This window comes from Delphinus delphis, chromosome 20 (genome assembly GCF_949987515.2).
Source record: "Delphinus delphis chromosome 20, mDelDel1.2, whole genome shotgun sequence".
Taxonomy (NCBI): Eukaryota; Metazoa; Chordata; class Mammalia; order Artiodactyla; family Delphinidae; genus Delphinus; species Delphinus delphis.
In genome coordinates, this window is record NC_082702.1 from 52,758,201 (window position 1) to 52,770,969 (window position 12,769).

The following is a 12,769-nucleotide window of genomic DNA, read 5'->3' on the forward strand; positions in this document are numbered from 1 at the left end:
TTGGGCCCCACTGTGTACCAGTTGCTCTGCTAGGGGTGGAGATACAGTGGTGAGGAAAGATGCACCATCTAGGGAAGGAGCCATGAATCCACGGTTCACACCACTAAGCACTTGGCGTCTTCAGTGCTGTGGGGAAGAGGGGCTTGGTGTGTGTAATAGCAGTAGTTGGAGGGTATTCTGTGCGTCTGACGGTGATTGAGCTGAAACTGGAAGGGAGAACGTGGAGCTAACTAGGCTAAAAGCGTCCCCAGCAGAGCCAGCGGTGGTGTCCTGTGGGGGAGTGAATGCAAGCTGCTGGCCAGTGTGGCTGGAGCACAGCAGTGAGGATGCACAGTTGATCCAGATGGCGTCGGCAGGGTCATCACATGGCCTTGGTTCTTAGTCCTAATAGTACTGGGATGGCATCAGCAAGCTTGAAGCCCAGGGGTGGCTGGAGCATGTCTGCATTTCATAGAAAAGACTATGGGGGTAGCTCCTGGCTACTTCAGTAGCGCAAGCGAGAGGTGACAGTGGCTTGGATTACGGTGTCGGCCCTGGGAATGGGTAGAAGATAGATTCAAGAGTGATTTAGAAGGAATTGATAAGACTTGGTGATTGCCTGAAGACAGTGTTACAGTATCTGAAATTTTTTCTTTAGTTATGACCGCATCAAATTTTTATTATAATTTTGCTGTAAGGAAAAAAGCTCACAGTTGGCCAATTCAGAAATTCCCTCTTAGAGATATTTTACGGGGAAAGAGAATGGTTAGATAATCATTGTTAGACCAGCTAGGAAAAAAAAGAGTATTGCTTAAGGTCACTAGACTCTTAACTGGCAGTCAGCTGGGTTGGGTAAGTAACTGATTTCTGAGAACAAACATTAATACCTCAGATGTTCTCAGATAACTGCTGAAGCAGGTAAATCAGCAGTGCTGATTTAACCCCCCAGAAGGTTGTGAATCTGAGCACGCACAAAGACTCTGTGTTTTGTTGTTAGTTTTTGAGGAACGAAGGACCCCTTGACCCCACCCCCGCCCCCATAATAGGACCACCCATAATTAAGTGGGTTTAAAAAAATTTTTTTTTAATTTATTTTTGGGCTGCGTTGGGTCTTCATTTCTGTGTGTGGGCTTTCTCTAGTTGCGGCGAGTGGGGGCTGCTCTTCGTTGCGGTGCGCAGGATTCCCATTACGGTGGCTTCTTTTGTTGTGGAGCACGGGCTCTAGGCGTGCAGACTTCAGTAGTTGTGGCACGTGGGCTCAGTAGTTGTGGCTTGCGGGCTCTAGAGCGCAGGCTCAGTAGTTGTGGCACATGGGTTTAGTTGCTCCGTGACATGTGGGATCTTCCCGGACCAGGGCTCGAACCCGTGTCCCCTGCACTGGCAGGCGGATTCTTAACCACTGCACCAGGGAAGTCCCTTGATAAGTGTTTTAAAAGACATTTTAATTTGAAATAATTTTAGACTCATGATGACATTACAAAAATAATACAGAGTTTCTGTGTACCATTCATCCAATTTCCCCCTGTGATAACATCTTTCATAACCATAGTTGTCAAGCCCAGGAAATGGACACTGGTATAATGTTATTAAATTACAAACCTTAATTAGTTTTTTTTAATTTATTTTTTATTCAATAATAGTTGAATTACAGTATTGTGTTCATTACTGCTGAACAGCAAAATGACTCAGTTATACATATGTATACATTCTTTTTCATATTCTTTTCCATTGTGGTTTATCACAGGATACTGAACATAGTTCCCTGTGCTATACAGTAGAACCTTGTTGTTTATCCATTCTACATATACCAGTTTGTATCTGCTAATCCCCAACTCCCAGTCCAACCCTTTCCCACCCACCTCCCCCTTGGCAACCACCAGTCTATCCTCTATGTCCCTGATTCTGTTTCTTTTTTGTAGATAGTTTCATTTGTGTCATATTTTAGATTCCACATATAAGTGATATCATGTGGTATTTGTCTTTCTCTTTCTGGCTTATTTCGCTAAGTGTGATCATCTCTAGTTGCATCCATGTTGCTGCATATGGCGTTATTTTGTTCTTTTTTATGGCTGAGTAGTCAGACCTTAATTAGTTTTCACCGTTTTTTATGTGGACTCAACTTTTGTTTGTTTTCGTTTTGGTGTATAGTTTCAAGGAATTTTATCACATGTTTAGACTTGTGTAGCTACCACCACACACAGGGTACAGAGCAAATGCTGTTTATTTAAAGTCTTTTCACTTTACTTCATGATTCTTGTCCCCCAAACTGTTTTCAGTCTAGCTAGATCCATGGTAAGAAAGTGAAAAGCCTTTGGTTCGGGCTTCCCTGGTGGCGCAGTGGTTAAGAATCCGCCTGCCAATGCAGGGGACACGGGTTTGAGCCCTGGTCCGGGTAGATCCCACGTGCCGTGGAGCAGCTAAGCCCGTGCGGCACAACTACTGAGCCTGTGTCTAGAGCCCGTGAGCCACAACTACTGAGCTCACGTGCCTAGAGCCCGTGCTCTGCAACAAGAGATGCCACCGCAATGAGAAGCCTGTGCACCGCAACAAAGAGTAGCCCCCGCTTGCCGCAACTAGAGAAAGGCCGTGTGCAGCAACAAAGACCCAACGCAGCCAAAAATAAATTAAAAACAAAAAAGGCTTTGGTTCATTCCACCCCCTCCTCCCCTAATTTAAAACTCTGTCTCCTCCTCCTCTTGTTATGTGTGAGTGGCTGTGAACCTTTCCTGCCAGTTCAATTCTGACTCTAAAATGCCTGTGTTCACTTGGGTCTATTTGCTTCCTTGATCTCAGGTCAAAGCTGAGGTCTCCTTCCCTACTCTCTCATTTCCCGGAATACCTCTTTCCTGTATCTCTGTGCAGTGTAAGAACAAAGATGTATGTCCCAGGATTCTTATGGTTACATGTGACAGAAACTCATTTCCCACTAACCAAAGCAAAAAAGAGAGTTTATTGGGTCACACGGGTAGCATGCTCCAGTGCAGAAGTGGCTTCAAGCCCAAATGGACCCAGGGGCTCAGTAGTGCATCAGGGATGAATCTTTGCTTTCTGTATGGCAGGCCACATGGCCTGCTGCCCCCAGCCTGGCGGCAGCAGCAGGACAAATTTGATGAATAGCTTTGGCCACGTAAGTCCCAGGAGGATGCTGATGGGGGCAGCTTAGGCCGTGTGCTCATCCCTGAACCCATCACCGTGCCAGGGGTGGGACATCGTGGTCATTCCTGGGACCCTTGGCCCCTCCTTCGGCTTGTTGTGGTGAAAGGAGCCGGGGTGTGGATCATCTTCACCTCAAGCACGTGAAATGGGTTCATCCCAGGAAAAGGTGCTTTTTTGACAGAAGAAAGGGAGGAAAGGATGGATGGACTTGTCACTCTGTGACACTCCTTAGTTCATGGGACATCCTATGGCAGGAAGGGGGGGGTCTGCCTTGAATCAGGTGGCCATCCTGTGAGGGGAGGGGGTCATTCTTGGGCCAGGTGGCCACCCTGTGTGTGGGGGGGTCACCCTTAGATGAGATGGCCATCCCATGGAGGGAGGGGTCACCCTTGGGTCAGGTGCCACCCTGGCCAGGTGGGTTTTGGCTAGGAGTGAGTTGGCATCACGTGGCAGCAGGGGTTCTAGGGAGGATGGGTTTCCTCCTTTTCTGTCATCTGTTGCTGTACAGCAAGTCTCCCGGTACTTAGTGGCTCAGAACAACAAGCATTTCATTTTTTGCACATCATCCTGCAAGCTGGGCAGGGCTGTGGGGCTGGCCCAGCTTGTCTTCACTCTGGGGAGTGAAGAGCTGGGCTCTGTGTGTCTGGGGTGCAGGCACATGGCTGCAGCCTCAGGTGGAGTGAACTCCAGCTTCTGATTGGCTGATGTTAATTTTCCTTCAGTGGATATCATGGAAATAAAGGAAATCCGCCCAGGGAAGAACTCCAAGGATTTTGAGCGTGCGAAAGCAGTCCGCCAGAAGGAAGAGTGCTGCTTCACCATCTTGTACGGCACCCAGTTCGTTCTCAACACGCTCAGCTTAGCAGGTGGGTGTATGGCATGTGCTTTTCTCCCTCCCTGGGTCTTTGTTTCCTTCCTAGAAGGTTCACTAGCAGGATGCTCACACCTGCCCAACCGCTAATGCGTGTTTAGGGCGTCATGGTTTTGAATCCTAACCCTGTCCCTTTCTAGCTGTGTGACTTTGGGTAAGCGACTCAGCCTCTCTGAGCTGCAGTTCGCTCAGCTGTGAAACGAGGAGCCCAATAATGCCGACTCCACTGGCACGTGGAAAGGATTACGTTAAGGGCCTACCTGGCTCGTGCAGAAAGCTGAAGGCAGGTACGTTTTTCGTCCAGCAGAGTCTGGCCTGCACCATTTATTCAGCTTAACTGATCCGAAGGAACTATCCTGAAATCTTCCACCTCACACATGTAAACATGTGTACATGCACTTAACAGTAAACGCATACATGCGCACACACACGTGCACACACGGAGACACACGTATCTGGAGGTGAGATTTCAGGCCATCCCTATGAGTCCACCAGAAAGTCCAAGAGGCCTCTGAGCAGCCAGGAGAAGGGCTGTGAAAAAGCTCAGGCACTTTGCTCAGGGGCAGAAGCCTGTAGCTGCCTTCAGGTCTAATCCCAGAATGTATTGACTTAGAACTTGACGTACAATCATGACTGACGAGAGAGAAAGTAAGTAGCATTAAAAGTAGACCAAAGTGGGGGGAAACCGTGAAAGCTGAGTAGCGTTAGAGACTTTGAATTTAGGGTCAGGTAGGGACTTCCCTGGCGGTCCAGTGGTTAGGACTCCGAGCTTCCACTGCAGGGGGCCTGAGTTTGATCCCTGGTGGGGAAACTAAGATTCTGTAAGCCATGCAGCACGGCCAAGAGAAAAAAAAAGTGAAAAGACAACCCACAATATAGAGAAAAATAATTGCAATTCATGTGCCTGATACAAAACATATCTAGAATATTTAAGAACTATTACAGCTCAGTTATAAAAGACATATAATTTAGGGTCAGATAGGTCTCATTGGTTTGAGTTCTCATTCATGCTTGCATCAGGCATCTTTTGAGCATATGCCCTATGCCAGGTTGTACTACGTGTCATTGGGGCTGTAAAGAGGAATAAGACCCAGTTGCTGCCTTTAAGGAGCTCACAGTCGACTTGGGGAGACAGACGTGTGGACAGGAACTTAGAGTACTCTGTGATAAGAGCAGTAGTCCAAACATAAGCGTGCTGCAGGAATACACAGTGCCTCATTCCCTGGAAGGCTTTGCAGGGGAGGTGACTTTTCAACTGGGTTTTAAGGCATCAGTAGGAGTTGGGGTTAAAGAGGGAGGATGGTCCAGGGAGAGGACATTGCATGTGCCAGGGCTTGGAGGAGGGAAATTAGCAAGCTGGATGTAGGAAGTGTTGGGTGGCCGTCTGATTGATGGTGTGTAGCAGGAGGCAGAGATGGGGCAGAAGAGAGGGGCCCGTGACTGTGTCCCTGAGCTCTGTGCACGTAGCCCCCCTGCAGGCTGAAGCCTGGGTGCTCTTCTTGGTAGGGAGGCCCTGAAAGCCCAAGCAGGACGTGGAGCCCAGGATGGCAGGGTGATGTGTGGATCCCAGCTTCTTATTTACTGGCTCTGGGACAGGTCCCGTCACTCTTCTGAGCTGTAGTTTTCTCCTCATCCACACGGGAAGAGTGAGAGCAGAAACCTCAGCATGCTCTATCTAGACTAGCAAACTCCCTAGTTTGGAGATGTTTAATAACTGGACTAGTTGTTTGCATTGCCATCTCCACTTTACTGATTAGGAAATGAGGCACAGAGAGGTTAAGTAACCAACTGAACATCACACAGCCCTGAAGCGGTACACTGGGACTTGGCGATGATGCCAGGCTCTTAACTGGTACTTGTTGCCGCTTCCCTTACAGGCATCAGCATCACCTACTTTCCACCCCTCTCTCTGGCCTTGAAGGGAAACAGGGGAGATGCTCAGGGCTGCTCAGGATTGTGGTACAAGTTATCCCAGGTCCTGCCTCTTGTTTGTTAGCATAGGGCTAAAACTTTTAAAAAGTCACCGGCTTGTCACCCCTGCTGTAGGAGGCTCACCATGGGCATATGGCCTCATCTGAGACAAAAAGTAGGTCCTAGGAACCAGCACAGGCTCCTCCCAGCCACCTGGTCTGTGTGGGGCTGGGAAGGTGGGGCGGGGGTCCCTAAGCAGCAGTCTGTCTTCCCAGGGAGTAACAGAGCATTTCTGTCCCCTCACCTCTGCAGCCGACTCTAAAGAAGATGCAACTAAGTGGCTCTCTGGCTTGAAGATCTTGCACCAGGAAGTGATGAGCGCATCCACCCCCACCATCATTGAGAGGTGACGGTTTGGGCCTGTTTATCTCTGTGTTCCTTCACTCAGGCATTTATTCTGCTCCCTTTAGCCAATATGGTGAAAGAAAGAAAAAGGGAATATTGCGTCTTGGAGGCTCATGGAGTGCCCTGTATGCAGTAGGTGCCCATTAGTGGCTGTGGACTCTCCAGCATCTCACAGAAAAGCCTGTCTCAGTGCTGGGCCTTGGTCTTCGCCTGCTGGAGTGAGGAGGGCCCTGGGGCTGAGACAGAAGCTCGTACTGATGTTGGGTTGGAGGGGAGGGCCGGAGGCTCGTTTCTTAAAGGATTTAGGAAGAGGAATTAAGCTGACTGATCAAAGGACCCCAGGCTTGAGGTCCAGGATTTTCCACCTGCCACTCCCTTTGGGTGGGATTGGTGTGTGAATTACTGTCCCTCCAGCAAACCAAAGCCCTCTGATTTACACCGTTTTCCTTACCAGCTTTTTGGGGATTAACTCATAGAATCAGAGGGAATTGTCAGTTTAAAGATTGCCAGCCTCTGTCAAAGGGGCCCCTTGGCCTAGCTGGAGCATTTCAACCACAAGGAGAAACTGCTGCTTCCCAAGTCGCCTGAGTTAGAAAGTTGGAAAACCCTCCTTTTCGTTTCCAGTTTCCTTTGTCCCATCCTGTAGAACTCACTTACACTTGTGCTGTTGCCTAACTTTCTTTCTTTGTCTCAACTCTCTTCAACTCTCTTCCCTATAGAACTCACTTCGACTCGTGCTGTTTCCTCACTTTCTCTCTTTGTCTCTCTTCCCAGTTGGTTGAGAAAGCAGATTTATTCTGTGGATCAGACCAGAAGAAACAGGTAAGATTCGCTCACATTTTTGTAGTTTTCTCCCGATTGTTTTGGACTCGGATGTTCATTCTTTCTTTAAACATTCTGAGGGGGTTGGAGCAAGTTCTCTGCCGTGGAAAGCTCCTCATGAAGTTAGATTTGACTTACAAGGTGCCGGACACAGTGCTAGGTGGCGGGGGTCACGGTGACAGGCTCTCCCCCCATGCAGGACCTCACTGCGGTGGAAAATTCCGGTCCACCTGCAGAGGTGGCTTCTCTTTTGTGGAGCACTTGCAGCACGTCCTTTAGGCCTTCACATGTGAGCCCCTTCTGTGTCCCGGGGAGAAACAGGGTCACCATGGTGCCTGCCCTTCCTCTGTGCTGGGGGATTGACCATCAAGAGGTAAACCCAGTTCAGTAGCAATGGTCGTAAGGGCTGGGTGGACGTGAGTGGGGCGATGTGATAACACGTAATTCAGTGTCCTTGACTGGTTCACTGAACAGCACGTCTTGGAGTGGTTCCCTGTCGGCACACACAACGCTCCATGCCAGACGTTTTTGTATCCAATGCGGTTTGTCCTTGGATGGATACAGTGTAATTCTCTAATTGATGAGAAATCATTTCCTTCTTGATGGACATGAAGTTGTTCCTGGTCCTTTATTATACCGTGAAAGCCTTCACATCTCCCTTTTTGTAAACTTAGGTGATGAGGGTATGAGCAGGATAAATTCCCAGAAGAGGAATTCCAGCGGCCAGGTGTCCTCGGGTCTGAGATTTTTGAGAGAGGTGGTAGCGATTTCTGTTCCTACCAACAGTGCAAGAAAGTACTTGCTTCACTATGTCTCCAGAGTTTGACCTTTATTAATCTGTGGGTAAAAGGCAGCAGTGGATTTTGGCTTAAATTTGCGTTTCCTTGTTCATGGGCGAGGTTGAACATCCTCTCCATTTTTTTTCGGTTATGATCCAGTTCTTGTTAATAATGTAATGACCAAAAAAACACCATTTATTGAGCACCCAGCATGCCAGGCACTGTACTGAGCACTTGACAATCAATTGTATCATTTTAGCCTCACATCAGACCTCTCTGAAAGTTTTTAAATGTTTTTCCTTCCTTCCGTTCTCCATTAAGATGTGTCAGCATCACGTCAGTGAGGCAACAAGTAACCTCTACAACTCACCTCTCTTGTTCCTGAAAGTCTTTCCATCCCTGAGGCATTCTAGTGTCAGGCTAGTGTCATCCATCACTTGTTGATTTCAGAGCCTCTGTGGTCTCTTGTACACGTGCCCCACGGGATGCTTTGCAGATGGTAACCAGGAAGCGGTGAAGAGTTTAGTGACGTTGTTAGGTCAGCCAGCAGCTCAGTCCGTGTCTCTGTCCATCTTCCTTTCCCTCCCTCCTCCTCTCAGCCAGCGTTCTGTGGTCCCACACCTGGGCCTGGCCCGTGTTACGGAGGGTGGATCAAACGAGGTCCCCGCGCTGGGGGATTTTATATACACTGGCCTCTTTCAGTCTCGGAGGTGGAGCCTCCCATGACTGATTCCCTTCTCTGTGGCTTTGAGGTGATTCACAGCTGAGGTTGGCACAGAGCTGAGAGAGGGAGCCCTCCTGGGCCCTCTCTCCACATGGTGGGGTATGGCGTTGTGGATCTGGTTCCACAGTCTGCTTCTCCAACTTCTGTTGTCAGGAAGTGGGAGCCTCCCTCCAGCTCTCTCGCTCAGAATGGATTCTTGCAAGTCCTTTACAGAGAAGTCCTTTCCAGAACCTTCAGCAGACAGCAAGTCTGTCTCTGGCCATGATTCCTTGTTCCCTGCTTGCCGTTCCCGCTCCCCGACCTCCCTTCCGCTTGGCGGAGCCCTGCTGCTCTGTCAACACATGGAAAATCCCACCTTTCCTGTGGTTCTGGGAGGCCCAGAGGGAGTTTTTCAAAAGGAACTTGACCAAGGTGCCAATGAAAGGGCAACTGACTTCTGCCAGTCTCCCTCCTTTCCTGTCTCGCACAGTGGTCCCGTTTCCTGGAAGAAAACAAAGGAGCTGCAGCACGAAGGGAAGAGCCTGGGAATGGGAGGCAGACTCTGGGCTGGCCCGGCTCGGGCAGTGTCCAGTCCCGGGTTTTTGTTGGCCTGAGCATGTTTCCCTTTTCAGCCTCTCGAGAGGCAACATGGCAGCAGCTGGCGTTTGTGAGGAGTCACTTTGTAACCCCTGCCGTTCTGAGCGCTCTCCTTACTTAGGGAATTGGGGAAAGCTTATGGACAGAAGGCTCTCAGACTGGCGAGCTGGGCACCCTCTGGTCCATTTTATGAGGATACTGAGGCCAGGAGAGGTTAGATCACTTGTCCACAGCAGCCTAGCCGGTCAGCTGTGGCTTAGCTGATCACTGAGCTGGTAAGAGGCAGAAATCTTCCCTTCCCCACGGGGACCTCCTTTGACTGAAAATTACGTATGGGTTTCATTGTGGTGAAATATACGTAACATAAAACTTGCCATTTCCCGTGTCCGCTTCTGTGCGTTCATGCTGCTGTGCTGCCATCACCATCCGTCTGCAGAGCTCTACCCCTCTTGCAGAACTGAAGCTCTGTACCCATTTAGCCCTCACTCTATTACCGCCTCTGCAGCCGCTGGTAACCGCCGTGCTATTGGGTTGGCCAAAAAGGTCGTTGAGGTTTTTCTGTAAAATGACATTTACGGAAAAACCTGCACGACCTTTTTGGCCAACCCGATATTTTCTGTCTCTGTGAATTTGACTCCTGTGGGCCTGTGAGCGGAAGGATGCTGCATTTTGGGACGGGCGTACTTCACTGAGCACGATGTCTTCATGGTTCATCCACGTTACTGTAGCAAGTGTCAGAATTTCCTTCCTTTTTAAGGCCGAATAATATTCCACTATGTGCATATAACACGTTGTGTTTATCCGCCCATCTGTCCATGGACACTTACTCCAGGTGCTTCCACCTTTCGGCTCTTGTGAGTCTTGTTGCTGTGAATATGGGTTTCTAGTCTCTGCTTTCAGTGCTTTTGTGCATTACCCAGAAGTGGCATTGCAGGATCAAATGGTAATACTGTTCCATTTTTTGATGAACTGCCTACTGTGTGCCACAGCAGCTGCAACCATTATACATTCCCACCAGCAGGGCAACAGGATTTCATTTTTTTCTCACTTCCTTGCCAACACCTAACTTTCCTTCCTTCCTTCCTCCCTCCTTCCCTCCCCTCTTCCCTCCTTCCTTCCTCCCTCCTTCCCTCCCCTCTTCCCTCCTTCCTTCCTCCCTCCTTCCCCTTCTCGCCTCCCTCCCTCCCTCCCTCCCTCCCTTCCTTCCTCCCCCCCCACCCCCCTTCCCTCCCTCCAGCCATCCCAGTGGGTGTACAGTAGTATCTCATTTTGGTTTTGATTTGCATCTTCCTAATGACTACAGATCTTGAGCATCCTTCCATGTGCTTTTTGCCATTTGTATATCTTCTTCAAAGAAATATCTAGACAAGTCCTTTGCCCATTTAAAAACATCACATGGACTTTTTTTTTAGATATGGTAAACAAGCCTATGTTTTATTTAATTTTATTTTTTGGCCGTGCTGCAAGGCATGTGGGATCTTAGTTCCCTGACCAGGGATTGAACTGGCGCCCCCTGCATTAGAAGCTCAGCGGCGTAACTGTTGGACCACCAGGGAACCCCCAAGCCTATGTTTTTTTGTTTTTCTTAAACATCTTTATTGGAGTATAATTGCTTTATAATGTTATGTTAGTTTCTGCTTTATAACAAAGTGAATCAGCTGTACATATACATATATCCCCTTAGCCCCTCCCTCTTGCGTCTCCCTCCCTCCCACCCTCCCTGTCCCAGCCCTCTAGGTGGTCACAGAGCAGCAAGCTGATCTCCCTGTGCTATGTGGCTGCTACCCACTAGCTATCTATTTTACGTTTGGTAGTGTATATATATTATGAAAGTAACTCATGTTCGTTATAGAAAATTTTGGAAATACTGAAAACTAGAAAAAATTTGTGTGAGTTTGACATTAAATGGTAGGCACTGTTTAACTCTGGGTACAATTGTTTTCAGTAGATTTCCATCCTCAACTTTATTGGTTTGTGTTCATTTTACTTCATTAATATGTAACTATATATATGACTTTACATTGTGTTCTTCTTTAATTTTAAAATTTTGGAATAATGTTACATTTAGAGAAAAGTTGCAAAGATGGTACAGAGATTTCTCATATACCCCTTTGGCCAGTTTTCCCTACGGTTCACATCATTCATGTCAAAACTTGACAAACCACATTTGCTATATGACCGTTACGTAAACCCTAGACTTTATTGGAATTCACCATTTTTTCCACCAGTGTCCTTCTCCTGGTCTTGGATCCCACCCAAGACCCCACATTGTACTTAGTTGTTCTGCCCCTTTGGTGTCCTCTAGGCTGTGACGGTTTCTCCATCTTTCCTTGTCTTGCATGACCTTGACAGTTTTGAGGAGTAGGTCTCAGGTATTCTGTAACATGTCCCTCCATTTGTGTTAGTCTGATATTTTTGTCATGATAAGACTGGAGTTAAGGGTAACCTGAGGTTGTGTTTGGGAAGAATATCACGGAGGTGAAGGTCTTTTTCTTCACCTTGCTCAAGAGATGCCTGCTTTCACCATGGCTTGTCAAGGGTGATGGAAACCTTGATTACTTGGCCAAGGTTGTGTCTTCCAGATCTCTCCTTTGTAAAGGCCCCCCCCACCCGCCTGCCTCCACTCTATTTTCTGGGAATCAGTCACTAAGTCCAGTCCACATGCAAGGAGGGGAAACTATTTTCACCTCACCTTAAACCATAAACACGTTTACATTTTGTTGCAACTTTTTGGGAACAGTATTAACGCCTACATTGTAATTCAACCAATGGGATCTGATATTTGGCTTGAAAAGTTGCCTTTTGTTTGTCATTTAGTTTGTGTCCGGTTTTTATTAATGTTCACAGTTTCACTGAATTGCGTTCAGAGGGAACGTTATGGAGCGACCCTCACGAGAAGCGTGTTTCGCGTCATCGTAGGATTCTCGGTCTTAGTGCTAGTCTGTCCCGTCGGCTGGACGCTCTCTGCTTTCTTAGAGTCTTCCCCCTGTTGTTGCTGTTCACACCGGTGGGGGCTCTCGAGGTCGGGGATCCGGCTGGTTCGGTCTTTGTAGTGTTGGTCAGATGAACGAAGCCCTCCCTTTTCATTCGTAGACATAGCATCGTAACAAGGGACAACCAGAACGTTCTCGTCCTTATAACATTTCCAGGCCTGGGGAGACTGAGTCAAAGGCATGAATCGTTTAACATTAATCTTGACCAGGTTTCCAGAAACCCCCTCTTTTTGAGTCTCTAGAGTTTAGTTGCCTATTACCTGGGAATTAGGTTCTAAGGTCAGTGCATTAGGGGAAAACTTCTTCGGTCAAAATACCCCTTGCGAGAGCCCCTGAACCTTCGGGGGTGGAGGGCGGTCACTGGAATTGCATTCCTCAGGGTGAGGCTCACGGGCTGAGTCCTGCAGAGGGGCCAGCAGACCTACGGGCTGGGAGCAGGTTGTCTCTGTGGACATCTCTTTCCCACTTTGCCCCTTGCCCCTCGGCATGTGACACTGACTTTGCATAAACCGAGTGTGCACTTCCTGTTCTCGCTCAGCCTGGCCTTCAGGAG

The 12,769-nt window shown here is 48.3% G+C and overlaps 1 protein-coding gene across 1 annotated transcript in view; it reads left to right on the plus strand.

The window, feature by feature from the left end:
* Positions 1-12,769, plus strand: part of PLCG2 (phospholipase C gamma 2) — a 146,521-nt gene that overhangs the window by 57,191 nt on the left and 76,561 nt on the right. The window contains exons 3-5 of the mRNA XM_059998978.1: positions 3,858-4,001; positions 6,230-6,323; positions 7,097-7,144. Of these exons, the coding sequence (XP_059854961.1) occupies positions 3,858-4,001; positions 6,230-6,323; positions 7,097-7,144 (286 nt within the window). The remainder of the gene's footprint in view (positions 1-3,857; positions 4,002-6,229; positions 6,324-7,096; positions 7,145-12,769) is intronic.